This window comes from Trichosurus vulpecula, chromosome 6, assembly GCF_011100635.1.
Source record: "Trichosurus vulpecula isolate mTriVul1 chromosome 6, mTriVul1.pri, whole genome shotgun sequence".
Taxonomy (NCBI): domain Eukaryota; kingdom Metazoa; phylum Chordata; class Mammalia; order Diprotodontia; family Phalangeridae; genus Trichosurus; species Trichosurus vulpecula.
Window position 1 is genome coordinate 109,499,654 of NC_050578.1, and position 25,171 is coordinate 109,524,824.

The 25,171-nt window shown below is 39.5% G+C and overlaps 2 protein-coding genes and 1 pseudogene across 4 annotated transcripts in view; 1 reads left to right on the forward strand and 2 right to left on the reverse strand.

Moving 5' to 3' along the window:
- OTUD4 (OTU deubiquitinase 4) overlaps window positions 1-12,094 on the forward strand; it is a 62,940-nt gene extending 50,846 nt beyond the window's left edge. For both annotated transcript variants that reach the window (XM_036762943.1, XM_036762944.1), the window contains 2 exons: window positions 4,494-4,534; window positions 5,441-12,094. In XM_036762943.1, the coding sequence (XP_036618838.1) occupies window positions 4,494-4,534; window positions 5,441-6,664 (1,265 nt within the window). In that variant the 3' untranslated portion in view covers window positions 6,665-12,094. The remainder of the gene's footprint in view (window positions 1-4,493; window positions 4,535-5,440) is intronic.
- A 7,586-nt stretch (window positions 12,095-19,680) lies between these two features.
- On the reverse strand, window positions 19,681-20,071 carry LOC118855294 (annotated as a pseudogene).
- Window positions 20,072-24,217: 4,146 nt separating this feature from the next.
- Window positions 24,218-25,171, reverse strand: part of ABCE1 (ATP binding cassette subfamily E member 1) — a 28,233-nt gene continuing 27,279 nt past the window's right edge. The window contains exon 18 of one of the 2 annotated variants that reach the window (XM_036763295.1): window positions 24,218-24,732. In XM_036763295.1, coding sequence (XP_036619190.1) covers window positions 24,685-24,732 — 48 coding nt within the window. In that variant the 3' untranslated portion in view covers window positions 24,218-24,684. The remainder of the gene's footprint in view (window positions 24,733-25,171) is intronic. The other variant, XM_036763297.1, reaches the window with a different exon arrangement.

A 25,171-nucleotide genomic window follows, 5' to 3' on the forward strand; every position in this document is an offset into this window, starting at 1 on the left:
TCAATTCTCTAATTTTAGTTTCTAATGAAGAAAATATTCTATATGGTCCTAATAATTATTTCGTTTATCACACTCTAATGGTTACATGAGTTAAAATCAGATTTCATCTGATCCAATAAACATCAAGTGCCTTCTGTCTGCAAGATACTCTGGTAGTTGTGGGGGCTACAAAGACAAAATGAAAAACAGTCTCTGCTAACAAAGGAGTTTCTTGTATTGAAGAAACAGGGAAAAAGACCTGAAATTTGGATGGGTTACTTTTATTAATGTCTTATGAGCAAGTGGCACGGTAAGGGTACAGTGATAGGTTAAAATGAGTTTCTTATTTGGATTATATAGGCTATCTGTGTATACTTGTTATACAATAGCACACAGTCTAATAAGTATTTATGAGGTGCCCACTATATGCAAGCCATTGGGAGCACAAAAATAAAATGAAAAGTAAGATTTCCCCTAAAGACACTTACAATATACTACCTAAGGTGAAGTGGGGGAGTGGTAAGAATAGTGTGTGTATGTGTGCGCGCGCGCGCGTGTGCACGTACATATGTTCTCAAGTTAGAAGGAGTATATTTCCGTCATGGAGGACAGCTTTTGCAAAGTTTAAATACAGGACATGGCATTCCAAGTTTGGACAATAGTTAACCTAGTATTTTTTGTCTGAAATGCTGAAATGTGTAGAGTATTGTTCAGTAAGCCTGGAAGCGTGTTCTGCAGATATGGTACAGATCATTAGATGTCAAATTAGAGGAATTTGAATTTTTTACTGGAGAAGTAGGGAGTTACTGAAGTTTCTTAAACATTGGAGTGATACAGTTAAATCTGAGTTTTAGGAGGATTACTTTGACAGTTGTTTGGAGGCTAGATTGAATAAAGAAGAGATGAAAAGTATTGTAATAGTCCAGGCAAGAAGTGATAGATGGCATGAATGAAGGTTGTTGGTCATGTGAGTAGAGAGAAAGGGACTGCTGTGAGGAATGTTTTTGAGGTAGAATTGACTGATCAGCTCCAGGAAGTGAGTAAATGAGAGGGAAGAAATGAGGGTGACTCCAAAGTGTTGTATAACTGGATGACTGAAAGAGAATGGTGATTCCATTAAAAACAAGGAATTTTGGTTGAGGGGGGAGTCTGAGATCCATTTGGACGTGTTAAGTTTGAGATACTGGTGTTTATTTTTAGTTTTCAACATTCACTTCCATAACTTTTAGTTTTTCTCCACCTCCCCAAGACGGCGTGCAATCCAATAGAGGCTTTACATACACATTGCTATTATTCATGTTGTATAGAAGAATTAAAATTAGAACAAATGGGAGTAACCGTGAGAAAGAAAAACATAAAACAAAACGAAGAAAATAGTCTGCTTCGATCTGCATTCAGACTCTGTATTTCTTTCTCTGGATGTGGACAGCATTTTCCATCGTGTTTTGGAATTGTTTTAGGTCCTTGCATTGCTGAGAAGAGCCAAGTCTGTCAAAGTCAGTCATTGCACACTGTGGCTGTTACTGTGTACAGTGTTCTCCTGGTTCTGCTCCCTTCACTCAGCATCTGTTCAGATAAGTCTTTCCAGGTTTTTTCCAAGTCTGCCTGCTCATCGTTTCCTATATCACAGTAGTATTCCATCACCTTCATATACCACAACTTGTTCAGCCATTCCCCTGTTGATGGGCATCCCCTCCATTTCCAGTTCTTGGCCACCACAAAAAGAGCTGCTACAAATATTTTTGTACATGTGGGTCCTGTTCCCATTTTTATGATCTCTTTGGGATACTGGGATATAGCCCTAGAGGTGGTGTTGCTAGATCAAAAGCTATGTACAATTTGATAGCCCTTTGGGTATAGTTCCAAATTGCTCTCCAGAATGGTTGGATCAGTCCACAACTCCACCAATAATGCATTAATGTCCCAGTTTTCCCACATCTTCTCCAGCATTTCTTATTTTCCTGTTTCATCATGTTAGCCCATCTAATAGGTGTGGTATAGTACCTCGGAGTTGTTTTGATTTGCATTTTTCTAATCAATAGTGATTTAGAGCATTTTTTCATATGACTGTAGCTGGCTTTAATTTCTTCCTCTGAAAACTGCCTGTTCATATCCTTTGACCATTTATCAATTGGGGAATGGCCTGTGTTTTTGTAAATTTGACTCACTTCTCTATCAGAGACGCTAGTTGTGAAAAAATTTTCCCATTTTTCTGCTTCCCACCTAATCTTGGTTGCATTGGCTTTGTGCAAAAACTTTTCAATTTAATGTAATCAAAATTATCCATTTTGCATCTCATAATGTTCTCTATCTCGTTTGGTCATAGATTCTCCATAATTCTCCATAAATCTGACAGGTAAACTGTTCCTTGCTCTCCTAATTGGTTTTATAGTATCAGCCTTTATATCTAAATCGTATACCCATTTGGACTTTATTTTGGTATATGGTGTCAGATGTTGGTCTATGCCCAGTTGCTGCCATACCATTTTCCAGTTTTCCCAGCAGTTTTCGTCAAATAGTGAGTTCTTATCCCAGAAGCTGGGGTCTTTGGATTTATCAAATAGTAGATTACTATAGTCATTGACTACTGTGTCTTGTGTACCTAACCTAGTCCTCAGTAAACATTTATTAGGCACCTATGTGCTGGCCACTGTGCTGAGTCCTGGGGATACAAAGAAAGGCATGACACTCCTTGCCCTCAAGGAACTTGCAATTTAATGGGGGAGAGAAGGCTTATAAAGAATCTGAAAAGCAGGTGTGGAGGATGGAGAAGAGGAATTTCTTCAGCCAGGGAAGGAGATGATCTGAGGAGGGGAGAGTTTCAGAGTTTGTTTCACCATGCAGAACGATGTGTTTATGGAGATCATGAAGTCCTGGGAGAGGGTGCATAGAGTTACAAAGCATGCTACAAGACAGAATCCTAGGGAGCACTTAGAGGAAACAAGGAGGGAGCAATGTCAGGAAAACAAAGATTTTCCTGAGAGAACGTTGTGTGTGTATCAGTATCAGATGCTTCAGAGAGAACGAATGGAGAGCGAGAGAATAGGCCATCAGATTGAGGAATAAAGAAGATTGATAACCTTGGGTATAACAGTTTCAGTTAAGACAGAAGACAGTGTAAGGAGTTGAGAAAATTCAGAAAGCCATCTTCTAGTCTGGAGAAATGACTTTTGAGTTTTGGAATTGAAAGAAGTTACCAGATCACGACTCTGTTGTGGATACTGTTTGAACCATAGGAAGGACATATTTTTAAACAAGACTGTTGCCAAAAAGTAGGAATCCCAGTATTTGTGATGGGAAATGTGAACCACACCCTAACCACATCCAGAGAAAGAAATGTGGAGTCTGAATGCAGATCAAAGCATACTACTTTCTCCCCCTCCCCCCCTTTTTTTTTACTTTTTAGTTTTTTCCTTCTCATGATTTTTTCCTTTCGTTCTGATTCTTCTTTAACAATATGACCAATTTGGAAATATATTTAACATGATTGTACATGTATAATCTACATCAGATTGCTTACCGTCTTAGGGAGGGAGGGAGAAAAATTTGGAACTCAAAATGTTACGAAAATGAATGTTGAAAACTGTGTTTACATGTAATTGGGAAAAAATACCACTAATGAAAAAAAAGTCTTATGAAGGGAAGATTAGAGGATACAAAATTTTTTTCAAAAATTGTTGGGTCTGTATTTCTGCTGCTTTCTCTGTCATGTTGGGAGATAACATGGCACAGTAAAGGGATCTTTAGACTTGGAGTCAGGAGATTTTGTGTTGACACTTGTACAGTCATTGTTGAGTTTTCTTTTTAAATTGGCGACACTATCTTGGGATTATTTGTCATGCTCACCTCATAAACCAGGATAAGCAAATGTTTTTGCTGTTAAATATTAAGAAACATGTGTTTTAATAAAATATAAAGGATTAATTTTTGTTACTAAATTTCAGCTCATTTTGTAAACCCTAGTGAGATAAATTTGATATAAGCCAAATTGATAACTCAGTGGTATTGTGTGTTTGGGAAATTAGCAGTTCTGTGTGTCTTACTAATAGTTGAATAGCTAATGTTACCATTATACAGCTAATATTTTAAGAACAAGTGTTCTGTATGATTTAGGATCTTAGTCATTTAGCATCATATTTCATATTTTTAGCAGTCAACTTTGAGGGCTTTTAAAAAAGTGAATAATGAACTGTGCAAAATTAGGGAGACACACATCTCTTTTTAATCACTCATTGTGTCAGGGATAACTCAGAAAAGGCACTTAATGATTTTTTGTTACTACCATATTGTAACCGAACCCATTTTGTTATAACAGTGAAGCTAAAATTGGCAACTACAGATTGCTTATGTAATAAATGAAAGAACTAACAATGCAGCCTTGAGGAATTATGAAACCTACTGAGGCAGAAATGGCTTTAGTGTTTTATATCATAGAGGGATAGTAAAGGAAAAATCTATTTGTGTAAATTTGTGTCTGTTTTTAATATGTGCTTTAAACTGACTTTTTTCTTTAGATAAAAACATTCTACGGTTCTTCTTCAATCTTGGTGTGAAGGTAATGATGTAAAATTTTTCATAACTTTACCCCAGTTAAAAACAGAAACTCCTTGAAATAAAAACTAATTTTCAATTTGGGGTTTCAAAATTTTTCATGATTTTGAAATGATGATAATTAGCTCCTCAGCCTGTTAGTTATCTGGTATACACAATTCCATTACTCTTCGGTATTGGGTTTTTTGTTATTTGACTTTGGGGAAAGGTACTGATTTAATCTCTGACAACACCCATTTTTCCTGGCTCATTGAGATGGGTTGGTCAGTAAAATTAAATGGGACTTGCAAAACAGGTCTTTGGCTTTATTTTAGGGTAAACAGGAGAAGTAATCTAGGAGGATTAAGTAGGATGGATACATGGTGTATTATCATAAGTGTGTTTTGGGTTCTGGGCTCCTGGTTATTTGGAAAATGGAATCATGTATCCTCCTCCAACTTTCATAAATGAAGAGGATACTTTTTAGGTGGGTAGATGTGATTATGAACTGTGCTTTTTGACTAATATCCAGAATGTCATAAGTCAATAATTGTATACCTAGCTAAGGTCAGCCATTTGATAAGTTACTGTTTAACCTGGTTATTTTCTAAAATAGGTATTTTCCCGTTGTCACTTTTTTTCTTAGTGGCTTCTAGGGATTATTAGCTGCAGTTGCCCTTCCTTATACTGTATCTGGAATTTTCACTTACTGGCAGGGACTGGTAGCTTGGTTCATTTGAAACGAGACTTTCTTAGAAGCCAGACAAAGTATAACATTAGGGAATTGTCTCCTATTTTCCCTTGTGGTGTCATAAAGTCTTGTGAGTCATAGGTTTACTTTTTACAGACCCAAGAAACATTAATGACACCAGTTGTTTAAAAGTGCCTATTAGAAATACTTTTAACTTTGTCTTTTCTCTCATTCTTTCAGGCATATAGCTGTCCTATGTGGGCCCCACATTCTTACCTGTACCCTCTGCACCAGGCTTACATAGCTGCTTGCAGGATGTACCCAAAGGTTCAAGTTCCCGTGTATCCTCACAGCCTTTGGTTCTCAGAAGCTCCTTCATCCCAGAGTGAAAATGACTGTGCACGTACAGATACACACTTTCCAATGCCGACTGAAGCTACTGCTAATGATCGTGGGGCACAGGCTGAGACCGGGTCTCCAACATTCTCTTCACCTTTGGTTATCCCAACATCTCAGATGTCGGAGAGCCAAGGACAGATGCCTTATCAGGGCGATATTGAATCTGAGAACCCTGGGCAGTTGCTTCATGCTGATTATGATGAATCAATGGGCGGCAAGAACATATTTCCACAGCCATCCTTTGGACCTAATCCATTTTTAGGAGCAGTCCCCATTGCATCTCCTTTCTTCCCTCCTTTATGGTATGGATATCCATTTCAGGGTTTCATAGAAAATCCAGTAATGAGGCAGAACGTGATCCTGCCTCCTGATGAGAAAGGAGCACTAGATCACCCTCTGGACAACCCAGATCTGTCTAAAGAATGTAGTTCAGTTTCAGCAGCAGATCAATTTCAGGAAGTGAGAGGTGAAGCCACACTCCCCCTCCCCGCCAGCAGCGTAAGCAGTAAGCACGATGGCCAGGCCGAGCAGTCACTGCCTAGGACGCCTAAAGGGGAGAAAGCTTTTGCTCCCGGTTCCGTAGAAGCGAAGGCTCATCTTCCTCCTCAGATGTTAAACATAGAAAGAGAATCTCTGCCATTAGCTGTAGAACCCGAGCTTGTTAAAAGAACCGTAACCAATCCGAAAGAAAGAGCAGAGAAAGTCAAAGATTCCAGGGCCACTGATCACTTAGCCAGTCCGGTGGCCAGCTCGGTAGACAGGGTACAAAGAGCAAGGGAAGAGAGTTCTGAGGATGAGAACGAAGTGTCCAGTATCCTGAAGAGTGGTAGATCCAAGCAGTTCTACAATCAGACGTTCGGAGGCAGGAAGTATAAAAACGACTGGGGCTATTCTTCTGGTAGAGGAGGGTACCAGCATTCGAGAAATGACGAGTCTTGGAAAGGGCAGGCCAACAGAAGCAGGGAAGAAGGCTATCAGTATCATCGAAACTTTAGAGGGCGACCATACAGGGGAGATAGGAGAAGATCAGGGATGGGAGATGGTCACAGGGGACAGCACACTTAGAACTGGTTACTTCTGGAGAGTATCAGAGTAAAAACCATTTGCAAAGTGGAATGGCATAATGTTCCCAAAGGCTTCTTACTTTTTTTTTAAGAAGGGGGAAAAAAAACCCTAACCAAGTAACCTCAACTTGAGACTTAGGGGCAGGTGAATTCCTGGCATTACATTTTTTTTCTTCATTGAAAGTTTGTTTGATTTCAGTTATTTGAGTGTTGCTTTCCCCTTCCCTTTCCCCCATAGGAACCTAGAAAATAAGTGTGTAAAATATAAAAAAAAATTGTTTAATATAAAACATTGTAGATTTAGTATTGTTTTTCCCTACTTATACAGTTTGAGTTTGTGACATAAGGTGTTGAAAATGTATGCTTATAATGTTTACTGAAATGACAGAAATAAGTGTTTGACATGATTTAGATTCTAAAAAGATAACATTGCACCAAATAGAAATGTATATTTTATTATGCAATGCCTTAGTCATAAACTGGGCTAAAAAATTCTCAGCCTACAACACTGTTGTCTTTGATATGCTTCCAACCCAAAGGCCTTTCATCTCAATATCTGTCAAACTTGAATAATGTTTTCTCTTTAATATTTCATATAAGGCAGCCGATTAACCTGTGTCTTAGAAATGTTGTACATAGTTCTTTTAATATTCATAGGGTATATTTTTGAATTTTAGAGCGATTTGTTGAACTTGAGATTGCAGGCAAGAATAGATATTTGTGGAAAAAAAATAGGAAATTAAGTGATATGGCTGTTCCCACCAAGAATTCTTAGCACTGGTGTAAATATCATGGTGCCTACTCGAACGAAATGTAGATGCTATGCATTTTGAAAATAATTCTGCACCTGTTAGAACCGCAGAGATTTTTTAATGCCACTTTAACACTAATGCACTGACAGATTCTAAATATTTTGTGAGAAGAGACGTGTAAACATGACTATTTTATTTTAGCTTGACAAGTTTATATGGAGAGCTACTGGGTTTTTTTCCTTTGTTTTTTGTTTTGTTTTTGGTTCTTCATGCACTGTTGGTTACGTTTATCATTCTCCATATGCATGTTCAGATTGTTGGCTCTATTCTATAAAAAAAAAAATGACTGTGACTTCCAGTCCTTTTCTAGAGGATGCTGCTAGAAGATGGTTTTTGCTTTGTATTTTAAAACCAACTTGTTACCTTAGGTAGCATTTGTGAATGTGTGATGAGAATGTTTTTTTTTTTTAGTTTAGCCTTTCACTGGTCCCTCTGGTATTCCCATTTATCCCCTTTGCATGTTGCACTCTGTCCTCATTTGGAGATTTGACTCTGAATAACACAGTATTAGTCATCTGTGTTTCTTTGTAAAAAATAACTGTAGCTTATATTTTATATCTGTATATACCAATGTGAAACACACCCTCTTTTTTCATGTGTAAGAGATTATCTACTTTTTGATCAGGAAGCTTGAGTGAGACCATGCTATGCAAATAACATAGTGATTTCTCTTTGCATGCCATGTATATTGCCTAGCCAAAAATTAATGTAGTGGCTTTTTTTTTCTTTATTAGAAAATACTTTAAAAAAACAAATGTAATTTATTTTAATTTGGTAATCTGAAATAGATCAGTTTGTTTTTTTTTTCTGGTAACCTTCAGAAAAGTTCAGATGCTAGCTGGGCTTAGTGAATAATCTCTACTGTACTGTATTAATGGTTATTTACCTCTGTGCTATTTTAATTAGCCAAATTCTTATGTTCGGGTACTACCAATTTGAGTAGTGATTAAATTTTATCTCTTATCTAAAATTTCGAGAGCACTTTGAAAGATAGCATTTTATTATTGATGGTGCTAGGTAAAAATCTTTAATGACTAATTGTTTTATGCTCCCAAAAATGCTTTAGTGAGCTGGTGGTGATCACATCAGCCATTTTGTGAGCTAGAACAGTCGCTGAAGGTAATGCTGAAGTCTTTTTCCTTTAGTGTAGTGTGTATGGTTGAATTATGGAAGAAAAGTTAACGCTAGAAAAATCATACCTTTATAGCCCATGCTTGTTAATTGCCTGCAGGTAATCTTCATGAAAGCCACATGTATAGATATGTTTAGATTATTAGGTTTAAATAAAGCTAAAAGTTCCGATCTCAGGAGGCAAGGAAATGTAGTTTTTCATCCAGTCTTCTGGAAATGCTTAAAAATTGGCTATAAAAGAATATTGTTTGTTTCTACACAATCACTAGCTGCCTTAAAACACTTGAGTGATAAAATAGACTAGGTTGTAGTTTCCGAAGAAAACAACAGAACTGTTTTCTACACCCCATTTTAAGGTATAGAATTGAAACAATGTTGGAAGAGATTTTTTTAGGAGATGGTACTTTGCTCAGTAACCTGAAATAAAAAATTTTCTGTTTTTAAAAAAATGATTTAACAATCCTTACAGATGCGGATTTTTTAAAATTTAGGGACTTTTTTTCTTAAGCTGAGGTCAAATTAGAGTATGATTTCCTTCCTCCTTCACTTCAACTTCTTTTGTCTATTAGTCACATTTTGTGATGGCACAAAATTAGAATGGTCATAATGTGAGCAAATTTGTGTATAGGAGAATGGACTCATTTATACCAACAGCTGGAAATTGAGACTTCTCCATGTTACAGAAGTCTGCATCTTAAATTATTGAAGAACTGACCAAAGTTTGCCTACTAGCTTTTATTAAGTTAGGCATTGTCTCTGTGACTTGTTTTTCTTCCCTCATTCCTTTTAGTATTACAGAGCTTTCTGGTATCCTCAGCAAGTTCATGATCTGGGGAGAATTGGCTGTTTTTCATTCTAGTTCTTTTGTAACCAGCATATTGTTGGTGTCTTAGGAATCCTGCGTACTGCTTCCTCGCATCCACATTGATTCATCTGGCATGGCAGACCCAAGCTTGTGGTTTGTTAAGAAGTATAGAGTTTGCCAGACCCCAACTGTGATAGAGCTTTTGTGGCTGAATTGCCCATTTCTCTTTCTCACTAGTGTGTTAGTTGCTTCTTTTGTGACTTAAGGTGGTTGTATTAAAATGCTTATGAACTTCTAACTTGTTTCAGACTGGTGCAATAAAAGTTTCTTTCTAACCCTTTCTGGCTTAGAAACTTGATCAGCCATCTCATAAACTAGCAATATTTATTACTGCATCCTTTTTTTTTTTGTCTTCAGTTTTTGATAAAGTAAACTTTCTGACTTTCTCTTAGGGTACTAAGAAAGGTCCATAAAGAGTGTGGCCCATGTAGCCCAAGAGTACACCTTTGGCTACACTGCATTGTTTTCTGTATTTTTGCCCCAGATTTTATGTCTAAATACTACTGTGTGTCTCTTTGGTTCAGTTGAAGTGATAGATGGTCCATATGTCCGTTCAGTGAACTAAGTAATTTTGCCAGGTAACAACAGCCATTTATTTTTCACTAATTGGGACATTTTCCCGAAGATAGATTTTTCAGAAACACCAGTTATACAGTATCCTAGATGAGGGGTGGGTGCATGTCTTACTGTGGGGCAACAGCAACTTTGGGGTGAAATTTACTTGAATGGAATAGAAATTGCATTGTTACAGAACTAGAAAAAAAATCTTATATGTATGAAAAAATGATAATAGCCTTACACTGAAAAATAATACTTTAAGCATGTGAAGATGTGATCCTTTGTGTTGTTACTTGTATAGAAATACACACACGCACACACACACACACACACACACACATATATATCTTTTGAAGTGTTGAAAGGAAAATAGTACTTTATATTCTTTATCATATCACTTTTTTGTAAGTGTTCAATATATTCCTGTTTATTTTTCTATGTTCTGTTTTGTAGCCTTAAGAAGTGTTTCAAAAGTATCTGAATGTATAAAATAATAGTAAATGCCCTACATGGTGTGATGCTGCATTGTACATAAAACTGTGCATATATTAAATTTTGTTTGTCTCAAAAGCTTCTTGAAATGCTTTGATTGAGAAGTTTTAGCAGATAGTGTAGTAGAGCATGTCAATACGTTGTAACAGGAATTTGACCTGGAAGAAAAGTTTTACAGTATTTAAATGGTTAAAGAAGAAGTTTGTGAAGATATAAAAATGTATAGTTAGAAAATGATTTTAATTTTACTTAGCTTTCTACTCTACATCTCTCCCAGAGGACTTGAAAATCGGTTGGAAAACTAAATTTTTCTTGTCATTTCTTTTTGCCTGTATTTGTACTTTTTCATGTTGGAGTTTTGTGTGCAATATTTTGTAAAGATATTTTAAAATATAGTAGCTGTTAAGATAACCACACCCTCATTTCATATGTAAAAATTTGTCCTGTGTCCACCTCCCCCTACCTTCCCTGGTTCCTCAGATTTGCTTTGGTGTTCCACCAACTTCAGTGTTGTCAGTTTATACCTGCTCTTACCTTTCTTACTCCTTGTTCCTCTGTATCATTAGGTTAAACCAATGTAGCATCTGCTTAAAACAAATTTATATGCTAAAGAGTACCACCCAGAGAAAGGGGGAGTAAAGTCACCTTTAAACAATGATCTGTATAAGCAAATGATCTATTAGAATCGCTTAAGAATTGATCGGAGGGAAAAGTAGTATTTGTCTTAGAGTATTGAGAATAAATCAGCGTGGTCATAAAGAACTTGCAGCTTTTTCTCTGGAGAAAATGTTTTAAATAATCATTTTTTTCTTCAAGGTTTGTCACTATTTCTATCTATCCCTGAAGTCATATACTTCGTTACTGTTAAGATATTGTAAAACACAACATTTTAGAGCCAGAAATGGCTAATCTTTCAGTTTCTTAAGTTGTGTTTGAAACTTATGTAAAAAGTTTCAAATTTCTCATCTTTTACCAATCAATTCCATTTTCAAAGTTTGAAAAGATTTGCTGTATGAATAAATTTTTATGTACTGGGCTTAAATTCCTCAATAACTTTTTGTACTTAGTCTAGATCAGGGCTTCTTAAACTTTCTCCATTTGTGACCCCCTTCAGCGCTTCTTAAACTGTGGCTCATGGGCTCGGTTGCGACCCACAGGTTTAAGAAGTGCTGGTAGATCGTCTATAAAACCAAACTAATACATGGTGCCCTTCTACTTGGTGTGGCTGAGTAGAATTTTGAAAGGTCAAGGTATAACAGTCACTGTTCATTGTAAAATCTTAAATACTTGTATTACTTATTGCTGTGGACTTAACCGCTTACCCCATATGTTGGGAGGAGCCCTGGACTTTGAGTCAAAAATTGATTCTTCACTGAGGTCTTGTAATTTTGGACAAGTCAAATTAAAATTAGAATTTCTGTACATATGAAACAGAAGTCATGATACTACCTGAATGTAAATGTGATGAAGTAGTGATTGTCTAATGATTATAGACTTAGGAAGGGGAAAATCCTCTCATCTGATCCCTGAGACACACAGTTGCTCAAATAAAGAGCAAAGAATTTAAAAGAGAGCTTTCTTGAACTGATGTATTTTTTTCATCTTGGGGGTGTGGGGAAAATGTAATTGCTGCAGCCTTTAGCTATTGTAGAATGCCCAGTCAGATCAGGAATTGAGTGGCTTCCAGGTTAGTAAAGGATAGCACTTGGAAGTACATTTACCTTTTTTTTTTTAATTTTTATTTTTTTTGGAGGGGGGAAGGTAGGGCCGTTGTAGTTAAGTGACTTGCCCAAGGTCGCACAGTAAGTGTGAGGCCAGATTTGAACAGCGTCCTGACTCCAGGGCTGGTGCCCTACTCACTGTACCACCTAGAAGCCCTATTACATTTACCTTTACCTGGCATGTTAGAAATCTCCTCTGCCTACCATCCAATCAGTTGTCAAGTCCTGCCCATTCTTTTATAACATTTCTCATTTGTGTCTGCTCCTTTCTGCCACCACCCTTGTCCAGGTCCTTATTAGCATCGCTTTTTGAACGAGCTGCTTACCTGATTGGTCTTACATATATCTCTGTTCTCTTCCTCTCCAGTCTATCCTGTACATGGCTCTCAGATTCCTAAATGCTACTTGGATCTGTTGCTGTTTAACAATTGTAAACTGTTTGACTGGTTTTCACAGTCTGGACCAGGGGTGGGGAAATTGTCTAGCCAACCTTACTTCCCACTATTCACTGTTCTCTGAATACATCTTTACAATCTGTTTCTCTGCTCTTGTTAAGAAGCTGCTAACTTGGATGCTGTTTTCTCCCCCTACCCCCTTTTTCTAGCTGAAAAGTCCCCTTCCCTCTATGAAACCTTCCATTTAAGTTCAGTGGAGTTTTTTGATTTCTCTAGTGTTTGTTTCCTGTTGTACTTTTTTGAAAATGTTGCCTTAAAGTCCTTTTTTATGCATGTAGATAATTTCTGACTAAATTATAAAGTTGTTGTGAACCAGGACTATTTTACATATGTCTGCCACCGTGCCTGGCATATTATTAAGCATGTAATACATTTTTTTTTATGAAATGAGTTACATGGAACCAAAGTGAAAAGTCACAGACTACATGTTTCCAGCAATATTTAGGGTAATAGGTGAAGATTAAATCATGTCTTCTCTTTTGGGCATGGCTGGACCATTTCTGAAAGGTAAGTGCAACGTGAGATTCTACATAGTAAGTTGCTTTAAGTAGAATTAGTGCAGTAATCATGGGATTATATAAAAAATACATAGTTTGCCACAGTCATACATTAATGAGGGAAAAAACTTAATGGAAACAGAGAGACTTCATCTGTATTACTTGTTCCCCCATACCTGTGATACAAGTCTGCAGGAAGAATCTGTTTTGAATAAATAAGCGAATAGGTTCAGAGGAGTTTTTACCTGTTTACCTTGCTACACCATACATGGGGATGGAAGACCTGAATCTGCTTTCCATACTGGGCACTTTTTCAACTACATCTGTCTTCACCTGATTGGCTGACATTGGAAGGTGAAGGAGAAGCCCTACTACTGGTAGAGAACTTGACCACAGCTTTTTGGGTATTCCTTGAGTGAACCATGTTGACTCAAAGATGGCAAAGCCCAGTGCTTAATATTGTGCTCCTGGCCCATGCCATCTGTGCTCTATCCGGGACTGTTTCAAGTCTTCCCTAAAACATCTATATAGCTCTTTCACCTTCCAACCTGGTGTGAGGTCCCTCTGGACTACCGGGCTGTAGAGATTTTTACATAATTATACCTGAAAACAAGGTCACTCCAAATCCATTCTGATACATTATACTGTCTTTGGCTTAGACTGTTGGTCCTTAGAAATAAATTGTGATTAAAATTGAGTATTAAGCCTTGCTGCTTTGCCTAGGACTGAACTAAGTTCTACAAGAATGTACAAACATAGTGTAACCTAGTTGGTTTTTAGTAATCGTTGCGACAAAATGATGAGTTGATTTTTAACTTGTCGCTTATGTTGAAAATGAAGGACTTGCTTTGGAATCCTAAGAGTACATAATGGTGATTTTAAAAGTCGCATATATGGTGCTGATAGCAGTATTACAACCATATGTACTCATACAAGTTAAGCCACCAAAGGCTCAGGCTGTTGACCCCAGGTTCTCTAGCCATTATTAGAAACTTAGCTGGTCATGATGTGTGAAGTCTTCAGATTAGTATAAGAAAAGGGGGGACTGTGTGGGTGGATAATTGTGAAGACTTCACAGGGTATGTCTAATGGAGAGGTTTTGGGATTTGGCCTGGTAATTTTGGGAAGGCATGCCCTTCCCTCTCTCTCTCTCAGATGTTAGAAGATAATGAACTTCCTGTGAGCTATTTGTTCTCTGCTCTGGGAAGGGTCTCTCCTTCCCCCATCCCATTTCTCCTCCCAGACTTTCAGACGCCACCCTGGCAGTTGAGTTCTGATAGGGAAATATCTGAACGAACCTGATCAATCTTGGTCCTCTGTGTAGTTTTCGCACCTAGACTGTAAGCCCACCCCCACCCCCACCCCCAGCCAATGGTGAGAAGGGATAGAGGTGGGTGGGATTCTTTCTCATTAAGACTATAAATTAAGGCAGGTTCCCTTTTACCTTGCCGCCTCCCTTATGGAGGTATGCCCAAATCTTGCAAGGTTTGTAGAATAAAATTACTTTGTTTCTCTTAAAAAAAAAAAAAAGAAAGAAAGAAACTTTGCTGGTAGACCCTGATAGGCAATTTAGAGGCCAGGGAGCTCCCTTCAGCTGCATCGATTTCCAAAGTCCTGGATGCGTATTTTTTATTGCATATCCTCGTCCTATGGTAAAGCAAATCTTTCATTGTTGTTAATGGCTGAATGACGTGTATGAGTTTCTCATTTTGTTCCAATATGGAACCTGAACTCCCAGGGGATGGATCTGCGTCAGGCTGTAACCGTCAGAATAGTCATGTAGGGTTGTGGGGGCTGGGCAGGGAAGTAGCCCTAGGAGACTGAATTGACCTCTGCTTTTGGGGACACCTCTAGTGATGGCGATAGCTCCCCCACCTTCAGAGATTTGTCAGCAAGAGGTGAGCAGTGTGAACATGGTCTCTTTCAATAGGAAATGTATCTAGAAGAAACTGGTAAGGTGTTGGTGGTTGAATTGTATATGTTCTTGTATTTGAAGGGGGATGTGGTCTCCAGGCCCATCAGCTAGTCGGTTCTCCATGCCACAGTCTAACTTATTTTCAGTTAGTCTGACAAATTTTGCCGAGGGGCAGCATGGGAGTGTTGTGCGGCATTTAGGAGACCGTTGGAAGGTTTTACTGAGAGGCGAATGTGAACTTGGGGCTCAGAGACGATTCTGGAAATGGTTGTTGAGAACAAATGTGCCAACTGCAACTCTGGGCGATGGGCTAAGGATGGGATGCTGCGTTGGTAAAGTTATGAGAGATGTTTCTCTGGGATTTGAAGTGAGGACTCCTGGAGTTCTTGCCCCAGATTCCCTTGAGCACCCTGGCAGGAATGGCTACTTTCCCCTGCTATGTGCAATGGGGTTTAAGGCCTGTTTCCATGCTCCTTATCCTAGTATGGAAGGATAGGTTAGGGCGCATGACAGTATAGATGCTACAGACTGAACACTGCTCACCTCGGCGTAGAGGAGCCGTCTGGCTCTAGCTGGTCAAGCAGAGGTTTCCCTTTGTGCAGTTGTTTTGACTCAGTAGACAGTGGTAGCACCTGAGACGCTTGAGCATCGAGAGGGACAAGTGGCAGGACGCCTGGCAATGTGAGAACCGTTGAAGGCCACGTTGGCGGGGTGCGGTGGAACACAGGCCACAGCAGCAGTAGAAGCCCAAGGTGGCAGAGTGGGCCTGCCCTCAACCACTATCATACCCATTGGTCGTTGGACGGCTCCTGGCCAGGGAGTACTTGGAAGACAAGAGTGATGTTGTGAGGTGACTTGCTTTCTGGCAACACGGGGAAGATGAACGTGTCTACTCAGCTCCTGTAGAAGCGGGGCAGTGCCTTAGTGGCCGGCCTCTTACTTTGGGACTCCCGGGAAAAGAGGTCCTAGTTGAAGGGCCAGGCATCGTTAATTGGATGGCAGTACAGGGTAATTCTCCCTGCAGCTCCCATGTTGCTGGTGCTGCTTCCTCCACCCTCCCCACCCCCACCCTCATTGGTTATCTCTTTACATGGAGAGACCTAAGGTGATTTGCAAAGATAGTGTTTAAATTGGGGATTTGGTCCTTTCAAAGGGGGTGGGATTGCAAACCTTGGAATTTCTGGTTGTCATTCTGCCTGGCCAATTAGCCCCTTCAGGGGACTGTTACAGGGATTGGTTTTTGCTATATCTTAGTTTTTGTTTTTCTCCAGTGGGTTAATGTGTAGTGGTCCTGAAAGCACTTCAGTGGTAGAAGTTCCTCTGGAAGATTTGAAGGACTTCTCCACTGAAGTGTCTGGGGAGGTTGGGGCCGTGACCTGTTGTCCCGACCTACATCTCGCCTCTGGACTCCCAAGACTGGAGGAGGGAGTGAGGCTGATGACCTTACAGCTCTGCCTCACTCAAATCCAGTTCACTAGTAACTCATCACCCTCCTGATGTCATTGCAAAGGATGAACCACAACAAGTGACAACAGTCTGGTGTGGTGGGAAAAAATACATGGCAACCTGATCCTCCAACCCCATGCAGGTTAGGCTAGTTTTAACTTTAAAGATACTGAAATTGTCCTTAAGATATGATTGGCTCAGGGAAGTAAGGGCTCAGGCTGTTAACATCACATCCTGCTTGCTTCGTTTTTAAAGCTGCTGTGAGGAATTATAAATGCTTTGTGACCTTGTTTGGCAGACCATGATGGACAGCTCAGGAGGAAGGGGAGCTTTGCTCAGTGGAATCTCAACTTTTAGGGTCCTGGATGAAAAGCTCAGAACATGGACATATCATGTGTTTAATATTGCCAATGTCATATTAGAAAGGTATCAATACAAGGGTATATTTCTTGTGGTATTTAAAAGCTGGCTGTATTTTTTCATCTGAGCCAGTGGCTTCCTAAGTCGTTCTCTGATCAGTGTCCTGAACTGGCATGCTGCATTGTAATTCACTTGTCTATGGAGATAAACGTCAGCTTTAAATTGCTCCAGTGGCAAGGTCAGTCCATGTCGATAGGCCAGTGACTACTCACTAAACTGGATCACTGTGTAGTTGAGGCCATGGTACTACTCAGTCCATAGAAACAGTGGCTCTTAACCTATTTGTTGATGGAACTCATGCCAAGTTTTTAAAACTACCCTGATCGATGATAATACAGTCAGTTAAGTAAAATCCCAATGAAAACTCCCATACCAATCATATCAAATTCCTGTGTGGAATTCCCCCACTGGCCAAATTAAATATTTGAATGGTATAAGCACAATCACAGTGAACTTTAAAAAAATGTTTTCAGACATGACTATCCAATCAACTGGCATTTTGTTTCAGGATAGTTCACTAAACCATAAAGCAAACACTGAATTGTAGTAAACTTCAATAGCATACCAAAATGCGTCACCATCAGGCCTTCCCTACAAAAGTTTAAATAGCTTTAAAGATGAGTGAGTTCATTAAATAGAAGTTTTTGTATCCTAGCACATTCCATGCTATAGTACTATTTTCATTAAATCCTGTGGCCAGAAACAAGTTTGTTACCTGCTGTTCATCCTTCATGGTGATAAGCATGTCCTAACTTAGACTCATGTATAGAAGGCATGCCCCAAAGCTCTCACCAGGCCCATGGTCAAAGCCCTGCAGGGTTAAGACCTGTCAGTGTTTGCTCTGGAACGGTAGCCTTCAATGCCTCAGGGTCACTTTTGTTATGTGGCATTTAGAAGCTGGGTGTATTTTCATCTGAGCCAATGTTTTCTTACGCGGTTCTCTGCTGGGTTGCTGAATGAGCATGCTGTACTATATATCACACTTCTCTGGAGGTAAATGTTGGCTTTAGATCAATCCAGTGGCAAGGCTGGACTTGGCACTGGAGGAAGATATTAGTGGAGAATATAAAATGAACAAAGTGAAGGGCTGGATGGAAATATCTGAGATTCTTTTTGTGTTGTACCAATGTAGTGGACAGAAAAAGGTATTTAGGGAAGATTAGAGCAGCGGTTCCCACTCTCAGGTTGTAACCTAGATTGGCCTGTGGAAGAGATGGACAAGGGAAACTGTTCCCTAAATTTAGCAAAAATTTGAAACTGAATGTAATACAATATCACTGTGCTGTAGAAAAGGAATACTCAAAAGCATGGGAAGATTTAACTGCTGCAAAGTAAAGTACGGAGAACTTGGGGGTGGGGTGGAGAACAGAAACAACTACAACAAAACAGCAAACAATGCTGCAAGATCACGGCCAAGACTGGCTTCCAAAGAAAGGAGCAAGCACCTTCCTTCCCACTTCTTTGCAGGGTTGGGGAACTATGGGTGTGGAACGCCGGAAACACCCGAATTTTTTTGTTGTTGTTGATCTTAAAGTGTGCAATTATTTTATTTCCTTGCCCCATAGCAAGAACTTCATTTACACAGGAACCTGCAGCTAGTACAAGAGAGGTGGCTCTGCATCACAGAGGACCAGGTTTGTTCCCAACAAAGCAACGATGGAACTAAATGGCTGAGTTCAACACTTTTCCCTCCCCTCCCTCCCCCCACCTTCCTCAAAAGAGAAAACGATAATCAAAACTGACAAAATCAGGACCCGGAACTTTCTAACCAGCAGCTTTGATGAATGAATACAGAACAAGGGAGTTGAATTTATCCACCATTTATGTGTGCATGGGAGCAGATCCCCCTCCCCACCTTCCCATGTACCCAGAACAGTGGGGTTTAGGAATGATAGGGAAAGTTCCCACCTATAGTTGGGAATGTTTGAAGGTTAATTAAATGCAGGGCAGGCAGGGCTTTTTGTTCTGTACTAAAAGGTACCCAGAGAGAAACTGGGACAAAGATTCTCCACAAATTCGATTTGGTGATAGATCCAGCCTACCTTCCTTTCTAAAGTCCATAAAACTCACAGCCGCATTCTCTTAGTGATTTCACCACCAGTGGGACCTTTCATAAGACAGTGTAATGGAAGTTAGAGAGGAGGGAGAAGGAGGTGTTGTATTTCAGGGTCATAATGTCAAACAAGTTTCCTCTTTGGTCCCCCATTTAAGACAAGAAGGAAACATCAAGTGGGACAGAGACGCAAGCTCCTCCATAGAAGACATAGAGGAGCAGATGCTCTCCCCTCATTCCTCATACTCATGTCTTTCTGTATTATCTTTTAAGTGAAGTCTGGAGATACAAGCCCAATAAGCCAGCCAATAGTGGTTATAACTCTAGGGCCAAAGTCCCCCCTGAGAATGAATGATACCTAGGGATACTGGGGGAGGATAAAGCCCGCAGTAGGACTGTGGAAGAGATGTTGCCAAGGAGAGATGATAAAAACAAGTTTGGTCAAATACTGGGGTAGTTATAGAGCATTTTCTTCTGTCTCTCCCACCCACACCCCTCCTGCCTACCCCTGAGGGTAAGAAAACTGGGAAGTTCTCCCTGGATAGAGACTATCTGAAAACAACCTATTAACAGCCCCCTCCCCTGACCCTTCTATCCAGCACAACAAAGTGGGAAGAGGGCGGGATGGAGGAGTGCCATCCCCATTTCCCAGTCATACATGTTGGAAACTTCCCTCAGCCAATCCAGCAGCTCTGTCCTGCAATGCCTTCTTCTTCCCGTAGACGCTTTCATCACTGTAGGCCACATAGAGAAAATAGTCTTCCTCATGGTTGTCCTCATAAAGTTGGCCCATGGTAGCACCAGTAGGAGGGATAGTGCTGTTGACGAAGAATAGGATGGATCCGCTTCCGAATTAAGAAGTAGAACTGACCAACTGTAAGGTCAGAGGGCACCAGGTCTTTCCTTTTGTCTAGGTCATGGACTCTGGCTTTAGGTGCCTTCTCCACAATTACAGGGACTCTGTCAGGATATTTCTTCCGAATCTTCTCCCCTTCTTTTTTCCGGTACTCGAAAGGATGGTCCTCCTTGTACTGGAATTTCATGATGCTCCGCAGCGTCTCCGATCTCCCCTGGGGGGGCCTGGCTCAGGCGGAGGAGATAGTTCTCCGAGTCTGGCTTTCCCCGGTCAGAGTACAGGAAGAGATACGAAGAGCCTCGGCGATGCTAACCACTGTTAGCATCTAACTACTAACCACTGGTTAGCATGCTAACCAGCCCGAGGAGAGCGCTCAGAACTGAAACATTGAATTTTTAAAGTAGGTTTTGCTGAGTTCTTCTGCCACCCCCACTCCCTCCCTTCGTTTTAAAATAAGAGCTTCCTGGGAGAGGAAAGACAACATTAGAAAATGTAGGTGATGGGGGGAAATCAATAAAGTTACTTTTAAAAATAGACCAAAGAGAAAGCATCTCCCAAAGTCTTGTTCAGTGTTGAAGCAGTTCAAACAGCTTTTTGGTTCTTGGTGGGGAAGGAAGGATTGACTGGAAGAGCTTTTTCCCTTGGCCGTTTCATTAGCAATAGCGGCGGTAGGTGCCTGCCGTTGCCAATTAATACTGCTGTGTGCTGTCCTGACAAACTGCACTATTTTCAAAGCCAATTTCTGGTGCTGGTGTGCCATCGTTTTGTATTGTGATTTATTATAGGGCTGAGAAACTTTTAGTGAGATAACAGATTAATAGTGTCTTCAGGTTCAATTTGATTCAACTTTACCAAATCTGTGCAATGTGGTGGGCATACAGGGACAATAACGGAACAGTCCTTGTCTTCAAAGAGCTTACATTCTCCTGGCAGGGGATGGAGAAGAAGAGTAAGTGCTGAAGCAGACACAGAAGCATAAAACTAACGGGAGATCAGGAAAGGTCACATATAGGAAGTGGCTGTCTATTGAACTGTGCTGTAAAGGAAGGCTAAGGAGCAAATTCTACGTATGGGGAGGTGGAGTATTGTGTACAGGAAACAGCCAAAAGGCTTGTTTGGAAGAGAGTAATAGGAGTGTCAATATGAAATGACAGGAAGGAAGGGTGGCTACCAGACTGAAGGACTGGTCATGGCAAATGCCTAAGTTTGTAAAGGTTGGTTCACCATAGTCCTGTGGGATACCTAGTTTAAGTATTACCTTCATCATACAGATGCTGAGGCTAAGCAGGGGTGACATTACTTGCTCCAGGTTATCCATCCAGACAGGAACACTATCAGGGCCAGGGTTCAAAGCCTGCTTCCTTATTCCATTCTCAGCTTTTCCCCTTTATACCAGTCTGGTGCCAATTTTGTCCTGTAAGTTTTTCCTCTTCAGTTGGCAATACCGTACACTATTCTTTAATGTCAGCACTTTACAGTTTTGACCTCGAGTGGGCCGACTTGATGTTTCTATCTGTATTCTTAGTGCTGCTTGGTCTAGAGGAAGTGCTTAAAAAGGATTTCAAAATCATTACAGCTTTTTATTTTGTCATGCATAATGTTTGGAGTTCCAAATTTGCTTAGAAAACCTAGTTACAGGAAATAATTGACACTTTTGGTGTTGGTCTCACCGCATGTTTCTAAAAGACATTTTGTATATTTAATAGTACTGAATCTCAACTAATTTTTAAAAATACTTTGTTGAAAATTTTTAAAAAACTAGTTTTATCTGAACCTTTGTTCTCAAACATAATTATACATGCAAATCTCACGTACTTAAAAACAGTTGTTCCTTGCCCCTCCATTGTCCCTGATGTCTAACCATGTCACAATGCAGATTTCTCAGTACTTAGCCCTCCATGAGTGAGTGGGCTCTAGTCCATCTTTCCAGGACAAATGGAATGTGTAAAACACTTTTAGCTCCAGTTATCATTACCTGACTTCACTTGGTATGTTCTAGCTAATCCTCCTAGCTGTTGTCCTGAACTGGACACCTCTAGTACCTCTTCTCCACACCCACAATACACATCCCCCAGCTTCCTTCAAGCTCTGATGTGGCTGTTCCAGAATTTCATTATTAATGCTCTTAAATTATCTTGGATTTACTCATCTGTGTGTCTGTTGTCCCAGTATATGTGAGCTTCCTGAGAGCAGGGGAGCCATTTTGCTTTTGTATCACTGACAGCCAACAGTGTCATGCATAGGTGGTATTTGATTATGCTGACATCCTATGTTCCTTTTTCATTATTCTCAGTGCTACATAGCTTTATTGTCATTTAGTTTGTCACTGTGATGAAAAGGTTAGGAAAGCATTGAAATAATTTATACTTTGAATGATTTACAAGTGGATAGTATAAACGAGAACAATGAAATTGGAGGCTAGGGCTAGAGTATGAATTATGGAACTTTTGAAAACACTTTATTATATACCAGTACATAAAGTAAAATTAGGCTCATCCTAGAAGAGGTCCTAGTAGACTGCTTTATTTTAGTTGCACACAATTTGTTAATGCCTTTGAACATTCGGGGGTGCCAAAAGTTCATTTTATCATCCCTTTGCCAATTTCATTTGCATCATTTGCCTTTTTACTTCTTATTTACTTATTTCTTGCAATTTCTTACATAAGAGGTCCAAATTAAAGTCTTCGTGACAAGCAAACCTTTTTAAAGAAGGCTGTTTATTAGGCTCATTTCTTCCTCTTCCCCCAATTACATGTTTGGTGAGTTAAGTTTGGTGAGTTAACACCATGCTTGGTGTTACTGATGCAGGCATATATTGATAACTTGAAGCAAGTGTTACTTCTAATCTACTTAGTAAAATCGTGACACTTCTGTTACATAGGGTTCCTTACAAATATACCATTATCGAAAACGTTAAATACGTGTGTAAAGTGCTATGCTAGGCACTTGGCTAAACTGAGATGGCCACATGGGATTTATAGTTAACTGAATATAAGACTCAGCAGCTATAATACAGAGCTTTTTGTGATAAATGCATTAGCATTTAAAGACAGTACTATGTGAGGTGTGAAGAGCAAGGTTTTTATTTTTTAACAACTGACTTTTGAGTTGGCTTTTAAAGGATGGCTAAGGCATCTAGAGGGAAAGATGAGCCAATTGAGTCCAAACCATGTTAAAGGAGTGGTTGTGGAAGTAATTAAATCTGGAAAGGATAGGGTGGGGTGCTGCCAAACTCTTGGGCTTTTAAAGCTGAGCATCAGAGTTTGAATTTTACTCTGAAGGCGTTAAGCTACTGAATATTTTTGTGCAGTGATATTACCAGCTCCATGTCTATGAAGAATCATTCTGGCAACAACGGGATGGAGGTAGGAAGTCACTGTGAGTTTACTGTACTATATATATAGTCCAGGCAGCTCTGCACTGGTGTAACGAAGAGTGAGAAGGGGTGAGTTTCGGAGATGTGGAAATGAGGATGGTGGTTCAACAAACAATAATAGAATGACGAGGCTAGGAAGAAAGGCATTAGGCTACATTTTGGAGACTGGAGCCTGAGGTGGTGAAGGAGGTCCTGAACGAAGTTGGAATTGCAAGTTTGGAACTCAGAAGAGTTAGAAATAACTCTTTGGGACATCTGCATAGGATCACATATCTACCTAGTTTCACTCTCATTTTACAGCTGGTAAAAATGAGGCCCAGAGAAGGGAAGTAACTACCACTGATATGTGGTAGAGTTGGGAATGAAATTCAGTTACAGTGACCACAAATCTGGGCTCTTCCACACTATCTATGACAGGGCTGAGGATGAGAAGCCAAGAGGTGAGCAATTAGAAAAGCAGCATATGGGATGCCTCTGATGTTGATGAAAGAGCATGGGCAAACAGTATCAAGCTGCAAAGGCTACGAACTTAAGAACTGGCCACTGCTAACCTTAGAGAAAAGGATGAGTCCTAAGGGGCTTACAGGAGAGGAGTTTGATTAATGCCTTAAAATTTATTTTTGCTCCAGTACAGGTAAAAAGCTTTGTGAGTAAGCACATTTACTGGCAAGAGGCGAGTCAGGAGGTGATGACACTGAGGGATTTTTTGAAGTGAAGGATGGGGATCTAAGGAAATTCATAGGGTGAAATGGAAGGCTGGGTCATCTGTTATGATTCTGGGGACAAAGTACTGCAGGCAGGCCAATAAACAGAATTATAAAAGCCTCGCCAGAAACGTTTTAGCAGACAATGTTTGGGTTGATAAACCAACTATTTCCCAGCAGCATTTTTCCCCCCATAATATTCTTCCCTGTATGTACCGTATGTTAACACACAGTATTCAGTGAAGACAAGACATACTTCTGATGGATGTTTATTTATCAAATCCTCACCTTAAGAGTCTTTGACTGGCTTTTTAAAATAAGAGCAGCTTCTATATCTTGAGGGTACAGAAGGTACGAGGGTACAGAAAACAGTTCTTAAAGATTTTTAAAATTGGAAACACTGGTCAGCATTTGGTACATGAATAAATTACACTTATAGTGAAAATCTCCCCATAAGTTTTGAAAATCTGGAGGTAATTCTACTTGAAATGTCTTCATCTTAGAACTTTACACAAAGAATGGCTTTGTCAATGAGTACATAAAAGTGGTAGTGTCTGATGTTTAGAGCATAATACATACAAGGCTACTAGTTAGATAAAGTAAATCATATTTCAAACTCCAGATTATGTGGGGCATTCTAAAACCTGATTAAAGTTTTATACACCAAAAATTCCGATTATATTTAGTTGTAGAAATGTATTATCAATATTCTTAGTTAGCTTAATCATCCAGGAAAAAGTAGTTTCCACTCTTTTTTTGTTCAACATCCTATGGGGGAAAAAAAAACAATCCAAGAATCAATATCACATCATGAAATAAGAAACTTCATATTTCCCCAATACCTGAGGATGAACAAAGTTTTTGGGAGGGCCTAGAAGAAACAACTCTCTCTCTGAAGCAATAGGCCCTCCCAACTAACCTGCACAATTTGTATCATCTTTTCAGTAAGTTCAATAATGACCACATATTTTTCCAGTAATGCTGATATGCCATGATGCGTTCAATACATTTTCCCAAATGGAGCTTCATTGGAACTAAGTTCTACCAGATCTAATTCATGAAAGTATCTTCAAATACAACAAACAATAAATATTTGAGTTCTTCTTATTTAAAAGACCAATGATATAGAGTTGAACTGAAATGCCTCAAGTGACAGTAATTTTTTTTCTTAAAGAAAGTAGAAGATTTGTTGGGTCAAATTTTCCCA